Below are 12,917 nucleotides of genomic sequence, written 5' to 3' on the forward strand. Positions count from 1 at the left end.
AACAGTAGCAGTACAATTGATTATTTCCTGATGATCATTTTTGCATTTATTTACACCTACATAATTATATACGCCTTTGCCTGTAAATTCGCTTTTGAACCTGTTGTAACATCTTATTTGTTCCCTCATTTATTATTAATGAGTTCAGCAAAATCTTTGACATCAGTTCATGCCATGCTTTTACCTTTTAAAAATTATCCTCTATCAATAGCAATATAGAATTGTAAACTTCAAGAATTGTTAGAGAAGGGCCTAACTTATTTTAAATGATCCGAGATCTTGAATAATATTTTAGACTGGAGTACATGATATGATAGCAGGAGGCTCTGTGGGAAAATGTGCATCGTATATGGATTCTAGTGAGCCTTTTTATATCTGGAAAGAGCAGAGCTCAGGGGTCAGAAGAGGTGTTCAACTTCACACACATACAAGGAAGAAATTCCCATGATGTTTGAAAAGATGATGTACAAGAAAGAAGCAAGGGCAGTGTAAGTGGAATCCAAACACTTGAAAAGCAATGATTTAATAAATGAAGCTTGAATTTCCCAGAACGTTTCTCAGCAACTAGTGAGCCTAGGTCCTATTCACCCTTTTTAAATTCTGCTAATTTATATTTGTGTTTTGGAGATGAAGTGTCCTCCATCTTATAAGACCTGTTTTATTACTGAGTTTATGGCCAATGATGTTACAATATGTATACTTAATAAAACATGAACTACACATATTTTACTGTGCTTCATGAGACATGTATCTTTTATTCTAAATCATAAATGTTATTTGTTGTAAACCATCAAGAAAGCAAGAATTTGGGGCGCGTGGGTGGCTCAGTGGGTTAAAGCCTCTGCCTTCGGCTCAGGTCATGATCCCAGGATCCTGGGATCGAGCCCCGCATCAGGCTCTCTGCTCAGCAGGAAGCCTGCTTCCCCCTCTCTCTCTGCCTGCCTCTCTGCCTACTTGTGATCTCTGTCAAATAAATAAATAAAATCTTTAAAAAAAAAAAAAAACAAGAAAAGAAAGAAAGAAAGCAAGAACTTGTGTTTCTTGGGTAGATATTTTGGTCAGAAATCTTCCAGACGCCCTCTTAAAGACACTCTAGAGTTATGCATCATTGACATGCGAGCAAATCCCTTTCAGAGGAATTTAAATATATTTGTTGGAGTTTTTTTTTTTTTTTTTTTTTCCAAAAAGGAGACATAAGGGTGTGATAAACTGATGGAAAATTTGAGATTTACTTATGAATTGAGGAGGATAAACTTATGCTGTATAGCCAGTGGAGAATTTTTGGCTTAGTAAAGGGAAGACTTTGGGAGGACATAATAGCTTTATTCAAATTGTTTAAATATTTGCAGGGTTATTGTTCACAGGAGAAATTAGACTTATTCCATGCAGTTCCCAAGGGCAAAACGAAGGCCAGCAAGTGCCTGAAGTTACAAGGAGACATCTGTCAATTCATTCTAAGGTGAATTTTCTAACAGTCAGTGAGGGTGCTGGTTCCAAACATTTGTGGACTCTTTGAAGCCTTCTCTCGGAGAATTAGGATCGATCACCTGCTGCTGACCTTATATGAAGGACCCCTGTGAGGGGTAACTTGGAGTAGGGTGTCTCTGGGATCAGAGACCTTGCTATATAATTATGTGACAGCTCTCCTTAAAAACATACAGATGTTCTGCAGCACCGGGAAAAATGGGGAAGGAGACTTGCGCCTCTGACATGGTTCTAAGTGCTAAATATGAAAGCCTTTGTTACTGCAAGTCAGCCTCCAGTCTTTCCAGAAACTGACTGACATTCGGAGGCTTAGGAGGAGGTGTTGGGTTTCCTGGCAGATGCAGAAGCTGCTGTTCTGTATTCATTCTTTGTGTGGGCCCAGCCGGATTTGGGCAGTAGATCCACTTGATGTGTAATTGTGACAGTGGCCAAGCAGTGTAACCAGATGGGCTGTCCCGGGGACCGCATGACTATCATGAAATGTGACAACACAGGAATTCATTTTTGAAACCAACTGCCTCCGTCTGGCAAGTGTCAAATGTAGGGTATAGTTTTAGCCCACTGCGAGGGGCTGGAAGGAAGGCTGTACGAAGGACTGAGCAAGCAGCGGACTCAGGAATCCAGGTCTGTGGACCTGCTGCTGTTTCTCTTCCCTGGGAAAGAACAACAAGACAAAGATTTGGAGGCCAAAATCAGGATTTAAAAGACTAAAGGATGCTATGCTATTTTAAAGATTTTGTTTATCTATTTATTTGAGAAAGAGAGCACGCAAGGAGGAGGGAGAGAGAGAACCCCAAGCAGACTTCGCTGAGTGCGGAGCCTGAGACCGGGCTCAGTCTCACGACCCTGAAATCATGACCTGAGCCAAAACCAAACGCCTGACTCTTAACTGACTGAGCCACCCAGGTTCCCCTATCCTATTTGAACAAGCAGGATTACATTGCTTCTGAAGGAGCAGTGAGTTTGGGAAGATGGTGGACTTTTCCGGCGTGGTACATCCTACTTCTCTAGAAAACAACGCAGGTAACCAGGCAAATTCCACGTACTCTGTGAGCTGATCCTAACTTACGGATGGGCTTTCCTGGAAAGGGAGTGGCTTCCAGGAGCGGAGATAACCTGGAAAAAAATTGATGCCCACGTTTGAACTTTGATGCTTTCCTGCCTTCTTGAGAGCCAAGCTTGTTCTAGCACAGGGCATGACAGCAATCCAGCCACTTAAATGTTTTTTGGCAAATAAAGTGTTATTGAAACAGGGCAGTGCTCCTTCATGGAAGTGTTAGCTGTACCTGCTTTCACACTGTACCAGCGCAGAGTTGCAAAAGGCTCTGTGGCCAGACAAAGTCTAAGACACTTACCTGGCCTCACCCAGAAGAAGTTTGCCAACCCCTGGTCTGTCAGGCTTCACCATGACTGTCCTTTGAGAAGATACTGATAACACTATTATTGAGCCGGAAGGGAAAGTCAGCAGAAGTAATCAGCAAGGACTTCCACAAAATACTTTTCCATCTTCCATCTTACCTGCTCTTCCTTCCCTGTTCCTTCGACCTGTTCCCTATCATGCACTTGAGTTTAGTAGATGACACGACCATCAGGGAATCATACCTAACAGAATAAAATATTTTGGCCAGTCTGTCCCCTTTGTCTTTCATATTCTGTAAAAATTCTAGGAGCAAAGTAAATTCAGTTAACATCTGTTGCATTCATTAGTATATGGGGTTGGGTCCATGAAAAACAAGATCGCAATGACCGTTTAATGCCACAGGTAACTATTTTGATTGTTAACAAGGGATGGGATTTCTTGATCCTATATATGATCACAGTTAACATGTGTTCTAGTACCATTTTTTTCATAAATGGAACAGCTTTTTCTTAGTATTTAGTTACCTTTGTCCTATATTAAAAATTACCAAAATGAATTTTACTTTGTATTATACTGAAACAGTGCCTTTCTACTGTTGAAGTTCATTTAGTTAAACCTTAATATGTCTCTACTATTTGAGTTGGAGTTACCCTTCTACATCGTTAGAGGGTTTTTAGCCAATCTAGACAGTGAAAGGATATGTCTCCCACAAGTACTATCTAAGAATCTCATAGGTTTGTAACAGTGATGTGGAAATTTATGGCTTTAGTTGGCCAAGTGCATATTGCTTCAGCCTGTGATTTATGGTCTAGTGAACAACCACAGAACATGTCCTTTGCAATTAATTGACCTTTGTATAGCCTGTTTGGGGTCTTACTAACAGCATCTGAAATGAAAGAAAAACTCTACCAGTTCTTACATATTATTACTTGGGAAATGATCCTATTAAAAATTTGCCCTGTGTTAATTTCAAAAGAAGTTATACTTAAAGACTTAATTTTTTTAACTGTGCTTTGAGTCTCACTGAAAGTCTTCAGCTGTTACTAAGAAATTATTTGCCACACAGATATGTAGGGGTAGAAATTTTGAAAATTTTAGCATCCTTCAGGTACATAAATCTTTGGACAAATCATAAAATTCCTTTACATGAACATTTGATGTTAGGGTTGTAGTATGTTATAGAAATAGAAAATCCAATGAGGAAGACAACATCGAAATGTTTTTTACCTTTTTGCTGTGGGGAACAGAGGGGTGCCCCCGGTGTAGAGAACAGAGACATCCCAAATGTTGCCAGGATCTTGTTGACCTGATGCATTTTGTGTTACACAGAACATCTGAAAAAGTAAGGCGTTTGTCCTAACAGAATATACAGTGCTTTAGAACTTCTGTTTTAACTATGAAAATAGTGAATATTTGTGGCAAAATAAGTTTGAATTATACAAAGGTTAGTAAGAAAAGACCTACCCAGAGGTAGCCATTGTTCAATTTTCTTGTGTTTATTTCCAGAAATGTTTGTATGTTATGTGCACATTTTTTCCCTACAGATGAGAAATGGTTTTCGGAGGCATTCCTCCCTGCCCTGCCCCCTCCATACTATATTTGGTCATTTTGAATGCGATTACATAATTCTCCTTCATTCTGTGTTACTGCTACAAAGTAATTTATTCAGCCATCTCCCTTGCCATATATTTGTTCACTTTATTTGCTGACTCAAAACAGCACTGTGGTAAAAAAAAGTGTAAATATATAATTGTGGGCTAAATATATAATTGTGTGAGTATATCATTGTGAAAGTAGACTTAAAGGAAGGACACAGGCTGTGTGGGTGTGTTTTAAATTTGAACAATCACTGCCAAATGTACCTCCAAATTTTTAGTCCTAGCATAACAATGTCCATAGCTGGAAATTCTGGAATATTATCCTTATCATCCTAACTAACATTTATCAATCATGTTCTGTGTGTACTGTTCTCAGTGCCTTCTTTACTTGTAATAATCTTTTAAATCCTCACAAGGGCCAGTGAAGTAGGCACCCATTTTACAGATAAGGAGATTAAAACTGAGTCACATAGTGAGGTCACTTAACTTGCCTGCCTATAAGTTACCAGAAGTAGTGAGTGACAGAGGATTCAAATAGGTGTCTGTCGATCGTGGTAGAAGGGGAACACAGCCAGCTTGGCTTGGTAGAGAGAGATGATCATGACATGAGAGAAGAAAGTCTGGGACATAGCTGTGAATGTTTAGCGCGGAAAAAGTACAAAGAAATAGTACAAAATTTATTCTTATGGGCAACGTGATGTTGAGAAAAATAAATGTGCTGTTGTACATTTAAAGAGAGTCGGGGAGGATCTCTTGGAATTTTTTTCACTAGCCACTGACTAGAGATCTGGAATGAAAAATGTGCCAGTTAAAAATGAGGCCAAGTTAAAAAAAACTATTGTTTCTTTATTTTCTAAATAAGTTGGTTAATTAAAGCCTGATTTAAAGGAAAAGAAAGTAAATGTTCTTGAAGGTCCCTTGTGCTGTACCACTTTTCTTTTCTAGCAAAGGGGGTTTTGTTTTGTTTTGTTGTTTCTTCAGAATGTGAGATAATGGGAACAAAGTAGATAATAAGAGAAGAGCTTCAAACTAGTTAGTGTAGGTTGAAAGCAAAGTGAAGTGTCAGAGCCTCCATCCAGTGGGAAGTTTTGTCCATCAGTATTATCTTATGCTTGACTATCGACCTACCAAGGAAATAGGAGGAGTTGGATTAGAGAAATAGTAAAATTAATGTTTTTCCCCCTTTCTAATTACCTTATAAAAGAAGTAGTTGTTGAAAGTTAAGTATTTTGTAATTGAGTCACTGAACAACATAAATTAAAAAAAAAAAAAATCATTGGTTTTAGAAATTGGGCCCTCGAACTAGGGAGAGTACACACTGGTTTTCCATAAAACCTCACTATCAGAGTTCTATAGAATCTTAGAACTTCTAGGGACTTTAGAAACAGTCTGGCCTTACCCTCTCAATTTGGAGAAAGAAAAATGAGGCCCAGAGATACTCAAACTTACCAAGAAATCCTGATTAAGTAAACCAAAAAGTTAAGTTCTGGAATCTCATCTTCAGATGGCCAATGTAGTCATCACTCCACTATCCCATCGCTCTGAAATTAAGTGATATTTGCAAATATTATCTAAAAACAGTAATCAGAAAATTTAGCAACATAAAATGTATCAGTTCAGTGCTAATTATTTAGTAGACCTAAAAATAGGCATGCAAATAGGCATGCAAATAAATGTTTATAACACTTTTAAAAGAAATCAAAACTAGATTTTAATATGAATTAGCCATTTTGTAGGTAGAATGTAAAAGGATCTAATGTGATTGCTAGAATTTGTATTCTCATAGGGCAAAACCTTCTCTAGGGGTCGTTTGGTGTTACCTACACTCTGTTTTAAAAGAAGGAAAAATAGCTTTTTTAAAGAATAGAATGAAGCTAATATTCTTTCTTATTCGAGAAAAGTCGTAATGGAATCGGTCAAGGCAGTGGTCAAAAGCAGGGTTAGGTGTGTATAATTTAGGGAGGGATTTGTTTGCAATTCAGGGTCCTGAACTGCTCAATGCTGTTAGCTCATGTTCAAGCGCACTTGAGAAATCCCTGTGAAGATCGCTATTAGACTGGTATGTAACAGAACAGGAGAACAGGTTAGGGAAAAGCTTCATAAGTGCTGTCTCTATGCACACACATTATATATAGATAAGGCATTGATAAGGGGGCAGAAGAGTTCCCACAGAAAAAGTCTAGAGAAAAGGGATCAGAGGTCATCCAAGTAAGACATCAGGCCTTAGAACAATATTCAGAATTAGAATAATATTCAGAAATGTTGAATGTAGCAAAAATAGCAATAAAGGATTAGGGAAAAGCAAACTCATTTTTGGCAACTAACCACATCTGAGTTTCTTATACAGTTAAGTGGTTAAGAGTGAAAGGCCAGCTTTGTACTTACTTCAGATTGCTTGTGATTAATCTGAAGTCTAATTTTAGGAAAGAGGTTGCCCTGATTCTTTCCCATTGCCTCTGAATTTCCAATGGGATGACCTTTGGCGGCTTACCGGTCTTCTCTTTGCTCGGTTTCCTCCTCACTAACATGAGTGAAACAGCGGCTTCCCCATCCAGTAGATTACATGAAGAGCATAGTGCTTAGAACAATCAATGTTTGACCCACAGTAAGCTCTGAATGTGTTAGATTTGCTGTTGCTTTCATTACAACTAATGCCCTCTATACAATCTTGTTCATTTTTCCACTTGTTTCTCTGTAACAAAGAAACTAGAGGGGTGGCAGATGGCTCAAAGAATAACACATTAGAGGCTGGTAACACATAGGACCCAGGTGCTTTCCAGGAATATCAGACATCTCGACTGCATCAGCAGTTTCTTTCGTGGACTTCTTAGGGGAGATTCTTCCCCTCAGCCTGTCTCAGTGTCCAGTGCTCTTGAGGGGATCCCCGCTCCCTGACAGCAATTGCATTCATTGTTTCTGGCCCGTGGCTCTGCATAACTACAGACTCTAGCAGCTGCACAAAGTAGGAGCAGAGAGCTGATTCACAGACGTGTTTCACTTGGCTACCGGAGGACACATCTGTATCGAAGGACCAGGGCTGCACAGAGGAAGCTGGAGACACATTGCTGAGATGAAGAACTCTGAGGATCACCCCCAGGAATATAGTGACACCAGTACTTTTATGAGAAGCTTTTCCATACGTTTGCTCATATGATTTTCTCAACTCTGAGGCATGTGAAGTAAAAATGAAGCTGTCTTTCCCCTGTTTTGACTACAGTATCTAGGTCTACTCTTAATATGTTTACATTACTAAAGCATTTTCAAAGTGTAAAGATTTCTCTCTGTATACTGATCTTCAGCTTCTAAAATGATCTCCTGTTCTGTTAACCATGACTATTAAGCTTGCCATAGACAGGCTCTCAGGGGACCCGAGACACAGGACAGGATTTTGTTGTAGTTTTGGAAACTTGCCCTAGTTTGAGGGACTAAAAAGATCTGGCACCTTCTATTTGATTTTATAGGTTCAAATACCGTAGGCTATCGCTGTAGGTCTTGGCTTGCTGGATACATTGGTAACAGCGGGGTTTTGCTAACTTTAATACTCCATTTTAGGAGGAGAGAAGGGTTCAGCATTTACACTGCCATTGTAGCTACTTTATTAACATGTTAAATAGTAACCAAGGACTGTTCTAAAAACTCATCAGATTTCCTAAGCTTTTTAAAACCATGCAAGTGTAATGCAGTCCAACTTCAAAGCTGCTGCTCTAGCCGTTGTCCCCATCATCTGGCCCGTTCAGTCTCCAGATGAAATTCGTGCAACTGCTCGAGTTCAGGTATCTGTTACTGCCGGCTTTTAAGGCACCGTAAGCACGAGTTACTTTGCCTGCTTTTTGTGACTACTTAGCGAATAGTTTTAAAATTACATTTCTTTTATCTCACCGCAGTAGACCCACCTAGAAAGATTTGCTTCAAAAAGTGTTTTTGAGGTAAAGTATAGGGCTGAAATTAAAAGCCCCACCTGCTATCCCAAAGACTGAGATTCTAACCTTAGTAAATAGGTAGTAACTACTTCATTATCCCCCAGCAGCTATATGTACCTGGCCCAGCATATCTTCCAAGGGGACAGGGGGTACAGTTGTATTAAGGTGCTCTCTGAAAGTGAAGTTAGAGAATTCTGAAATTTTCCTCTTCGAGTCTGTTAGGTCACACAAATGCCTTCTAGCCACATAGGTGTGCAGACATGCCTGTGAAGTTCCAACTACAGTGCCATCTTCTGACGGACTTGGTGTTCGTGTGGAGCAGAAGCCACAGACCCCTGATTTTGCGGGGAGGTGAGGGTTCAGGCTGGGACCTACTATCCACAGAGTCCCTGAGGGCTCTGGTGCTGGCTTCAGGTCACCCTGTTTTGTAAGACAAAAGACTGGCCAGAGTAACCTTTAGAAAGGGGTTCCTGCATTCCTTGGGTTCCAGTTCCCATCAGCTCAGATGCATTTCTCAAACTCACAAGCTGTCACAGCAAGAGGGCTGGGCCTGTGAATAGTGTGTGCTTGTTTTACTTCTATCCATCCAGGGTCAGGCTTTATTCTACCATTTCATCTGAAGCAGTACCTTGTTTTGGTTACATCAAATGAAACCCTTCAAAATTGTTACTGTTTTCTGGAGTCTGAGTAAACTAACTGAAATAGTCTAATTAACAACTGGCCAAATCCTGTGGTCATTCTTAAAAACACTTTTCCTCCTTTTGTGGATTTAATCTAGACGTATAGTTGAGGAATGCTGTCCTCAGTGCTCATAGGAGCTAGACATCCTTTGTCCTCACAACAAACACTGTGCCCTTCCCAATGTTATTGTGCCCCTGAAGGAAAACAATATCATACCATGGTGTGGCTAAGTTCAATTCCCCTTTATAGTCAACAATATTGTACAAACTTTTTTTTTTCCTTTAAGAGAGCAAGCAAGTGGGCAGGAGGGTGAGCCAGGGTGTGGGGGTGCGGGGCAGAGGGAGAGGGAAGGAATCTTAAACAGGCTCCATGCCCAGGCTGCAGCCCGACCAAGGCTTGATCTCACAACCTGACCTGAAATCAAGAGTTGGACACTTAGCCAGCTGAGCCACCCAGACGCCCCTACTGTACTAACTTTTATGGTGACAGATGGTTGCCGTTTCATACCATGTATAAATGCTGCATCACCATGTTGTACCCCTGAAACGAATACAATATTTTATGTACATTGTTTTTTTAATTTTTTAAAAAATACAAATTTAAAAAGTGATAAAATAATAAATTCCCCTTGATCTGTGGTTCAGAAAATGTCCCCTTTGTCACACCTAAGTCTGTCTGTAGCACTGTCTTGTCCCTTGGTGGGGGAACAGTTTGATGATTAGAGCCAACATTTGAAGACCGACATCTTCTATCTCATTGTCTTCTAATGGCTTATCTAGGCCATTGTCTAGACGCTCTGAAAGTCAGATGTGCTTATGGCTGTTGTGTATATATATCTGGTGGTATATTACGTTTTTTGCTTTCTATTTAGGACCAGGAAGAAAACAAGGGAGCGACAAGTTGGCCTGAATTCTACATCGATCAGCTCAATTCCATGGCTGCTGTAGGTATACTTTCTGTTCAATGGCACACAGTTTAAAAGGCAAATTTAGCACACAATTGGACAATAAATTCACTTGAGGAAGAACTACCAAATGTCATTATCTTTCCAAACTCCATTCCAAACACTCAGTGTTGCGGGGGTAGGGGGAGGTGAAAAGGAGGGCAGAAGTGGTACTTGGCGAAATTATTTTTTCCTGTATGTTTTACATAAAATCAGCACACACTAAAATATACGTGAGTTTAATATTATAAGAGGAAATGTAATCTTAAATCTGGCTTATGTTCAACTTTAACTTGCAGTTGCTCTTACCAGTCGTTTGTAGCGTTGTTAGGGCAGTAGTAGTCTACACGTTAATAGCATTTTACAGTTACACAATGGAACTGCTCCTTCACTGATCTCCGCCCATTCTCCTTTCCACCTCGGACTTGCTTAGCTCCTGGATTCTTGATGTTGCAGGGCAGCCAGGTGCTCCTTCACTCTTGTAAATAACAAAGGGAGTTTATGGAATCAGTGGTGAATAAAAGACATAAAAATTATGCTGAGATGTTCTTGGGAAATCTATGGTTAAGTAATTGCCTAAGATGCATTTTCAGTGCCTAAAATACGCCTCTGATCACATGGATGGCTGTGTAATGTCAGCATTCTGAGCACCCTTCAGGGCACGTATTGATCCCAGCTAAAATATGAAGCAGAAAACAAGTCCTCAACCTTTGAGCCTTACTAACTCAAATCCTATTCATGTCGATAAAAATCGGTGATTGCCCATGGTACACCAGTGTTCACCCGTGTGGGTACACTCAGGATTTTAAGATCACTCTGTTAGGTTCAACTTTGAGTTTATAATATCCATGCAAGATGATAGCTTCCATAATAAGTATTTTTCTCTACCTCTTTCTCTTCTTCCTTTCCCAGGGTCCTTTTGGACAATTAGCTGCCTCATACTTAGGCAAACATTTTTTTTTAATTGTCTAATATTTTGCTGCTGCTGCAAAAGTTAAAAACTGATTACAATATGTGAATCACACTTTTATTAAACTTTCAGAGACATTGACTTTTAGTAGCTTCCTCTTTTCTAGCTATTTCTTTGAAGATGCTTCTTTTGCTGTTGCACAATGAATAATAAACAGCCTAGTTTAGAGCTGTATAAATTATAGAAGAAACTGCATAAGCTTTTGCCCTGAGGATTTCTAGTCTAAAAGCACTGCAGAAAATAACACCCAACGCCTCCTTGTCCAAGGCATCCTACATAATGGCAAAGATGAGAAAAGAGTGATCTCAGTATTTGTATGACTATGTTAGCAAAGTGTGGGGCTTATGACGACCATCAGGGATTTTTCTGTGCACAGCCTGAGCAATAATAACTTAGAGCCTTTTACATTTCCTGCATTTGAAAGTTAAGTTCTAAATTCTTGTTCCTGGCTGGTAGAGATAAAAAGAGCTGTGGGGCAGAAAGTCTTGCTTTCTAATTAAGTCAGCATTGTTTGATATAACAAGGGAAGTTGCTTCTTCGTTAATGAATTCACTTCTATAAATGGAGAAGTGCTAAATACTATGGCATTTTTTTTTCTTCGCACTTTGGGGGCAATTAGGTTAATTTGTCCTGTAGTGACTTAACCCATGCCTTGTACGGAGTCACCCTGGCTCCTTTCCTGCACTAGGTCTGTGATGTGCCAGTATGAAGCACTTCTGTAAGAGCCTTCTTTCTCCTTCGGCCAGCTCCTTGGACAACCCTGTGCTGCATTCACGAGTCATCTACATTTTAATTATATTCGCTTCCTATTCCAAAATCCTTTCCAAGAGTATCTCAAGGCAATTAAATTGTCAGTCACTTTGCTATTCTTGACGTGCTTAACACCTAACAAAGCTTTCTAATGCTCCTGGAAGGACAGAGGTGGCGTCTTTCTAGGGTTAAAGGTAAAAGGCAGTAACAACTTCTGAGTTAGTGAGCCTGCAGAACTCCTGTGTATGTAATGAACAAAGAGGTCTGGTGAGACCAAAATCCCTATGCTGAATTTTGTGTTTCTCACCTTATTTGTTGCTACCGCCTCCTACTGTGGGTCTGGCTGGTCTCTCTGCTAACCGTATTGGAGATTTCCCAACAGTATACAGCAGAGAGCCTGAGACATTGTCCCTGGGGACTAGAAAGACCTACAGTTCCTCCAAATCCTTTCACAGCCTGGCAGCTCAACTTGAGCTCTCTAGCTTAGGGATTTGTTGAAGGGGATTGATCCACGCTGTTACCATCCTTTGTCTTTAGAATCCCTACCTCTCTGGAGCGTGCAGCGTGGGACAGCAGCATAACAGGCACTTTACGGGTTGTTTTAAATCCTTATAAGCACCCGGTGCTGGAAGTGCTGTTTATAGATAAGGAGTCTAGGACTTGGAGAAAGGTTACCTTGCCCAAGGTCATCTAATTAGGAACAGGAGAGCTGGAATGTAAACCTATCAGACTGAGCTCAAAGATTCCATTCTAATTTGCCTCTCACACGGTTTTTAAAAACCCTTTGGCAAGTAAAAGAGGCCTGGTAATCCCACCCCCACGTCCCGACTTTTCCGAGCTGGGGCAGGCATCTGTTTTCTTTAATGCCTCCAGAGTCCGATGAACAGCCTGGGTCCAGAACTGCAGCCCTCAACTGGTCTGCGGAACAAGTTCAGTGACTTTGCGTAAGCTTCTTAACAAGAATGCTTTGTTCTTTAGAGGACCCCAGAGTGATCTGTTGGCTTTTAAAGAGTGAAAAACAGTATCATAAAAGCACAGCCCAATAAGTTCGAGAAGGACCTGGGCTTCCTTTGGATGGGCTTGTCTGTGCCCTCCCAGGGAGGAAGGATGTGAGGTGAAGTTCAGAGTGCTGAGCAGACTGCCTTGTTGATTTCATACCAGTGAAATGTTTCCAACAGGAGCTTAGTACCAGACACCTAGACAGGAGTGA

At 40.3% G+C, this 12,917-nt stretch overlaps 1 protein-coding gene across 3 annotated transcripts in view; it reads left to right on the forward strand.

The window, feature by feature from the left end:
- Window positions 1-12,917, forward strand: part of DAAM1 (dishevelled associated activator of morphogenesis 1) — a 163,296-nt gene that overhangs the window by 98,284 nt on the left and 52,095 nt on the right. For all 3 annotated transcript variants that reach the window (XM_059373313.1, XM_059373315.1, XM_059373314.1), the window contains exon 4: window positions 9,916-9,987. In XM_059373313.1, the coding sequence (XP_059229296.1) occupies window positions 9,916-9,987 (72 nt within the window). The remainder of the gene's footprint in view (window positions 1-9,915; window positions 9,988-12,917) is intronic.

This window comes from Mustela nigripes, chromosome 13 (genome assembly GCF_022355385.1).
Source record: "Mustela nigripes isolate SB6536 chromosome 13, MUSNIG.SB6536, whole genome shotgun sequence".
Taxonomy (NCBI): domain Eukaryota; kingdom Metazoa; phylum Chordata; class Mammalia; order Carnivora; family Mustelidae; genus Mustela; species Mustela nigripes.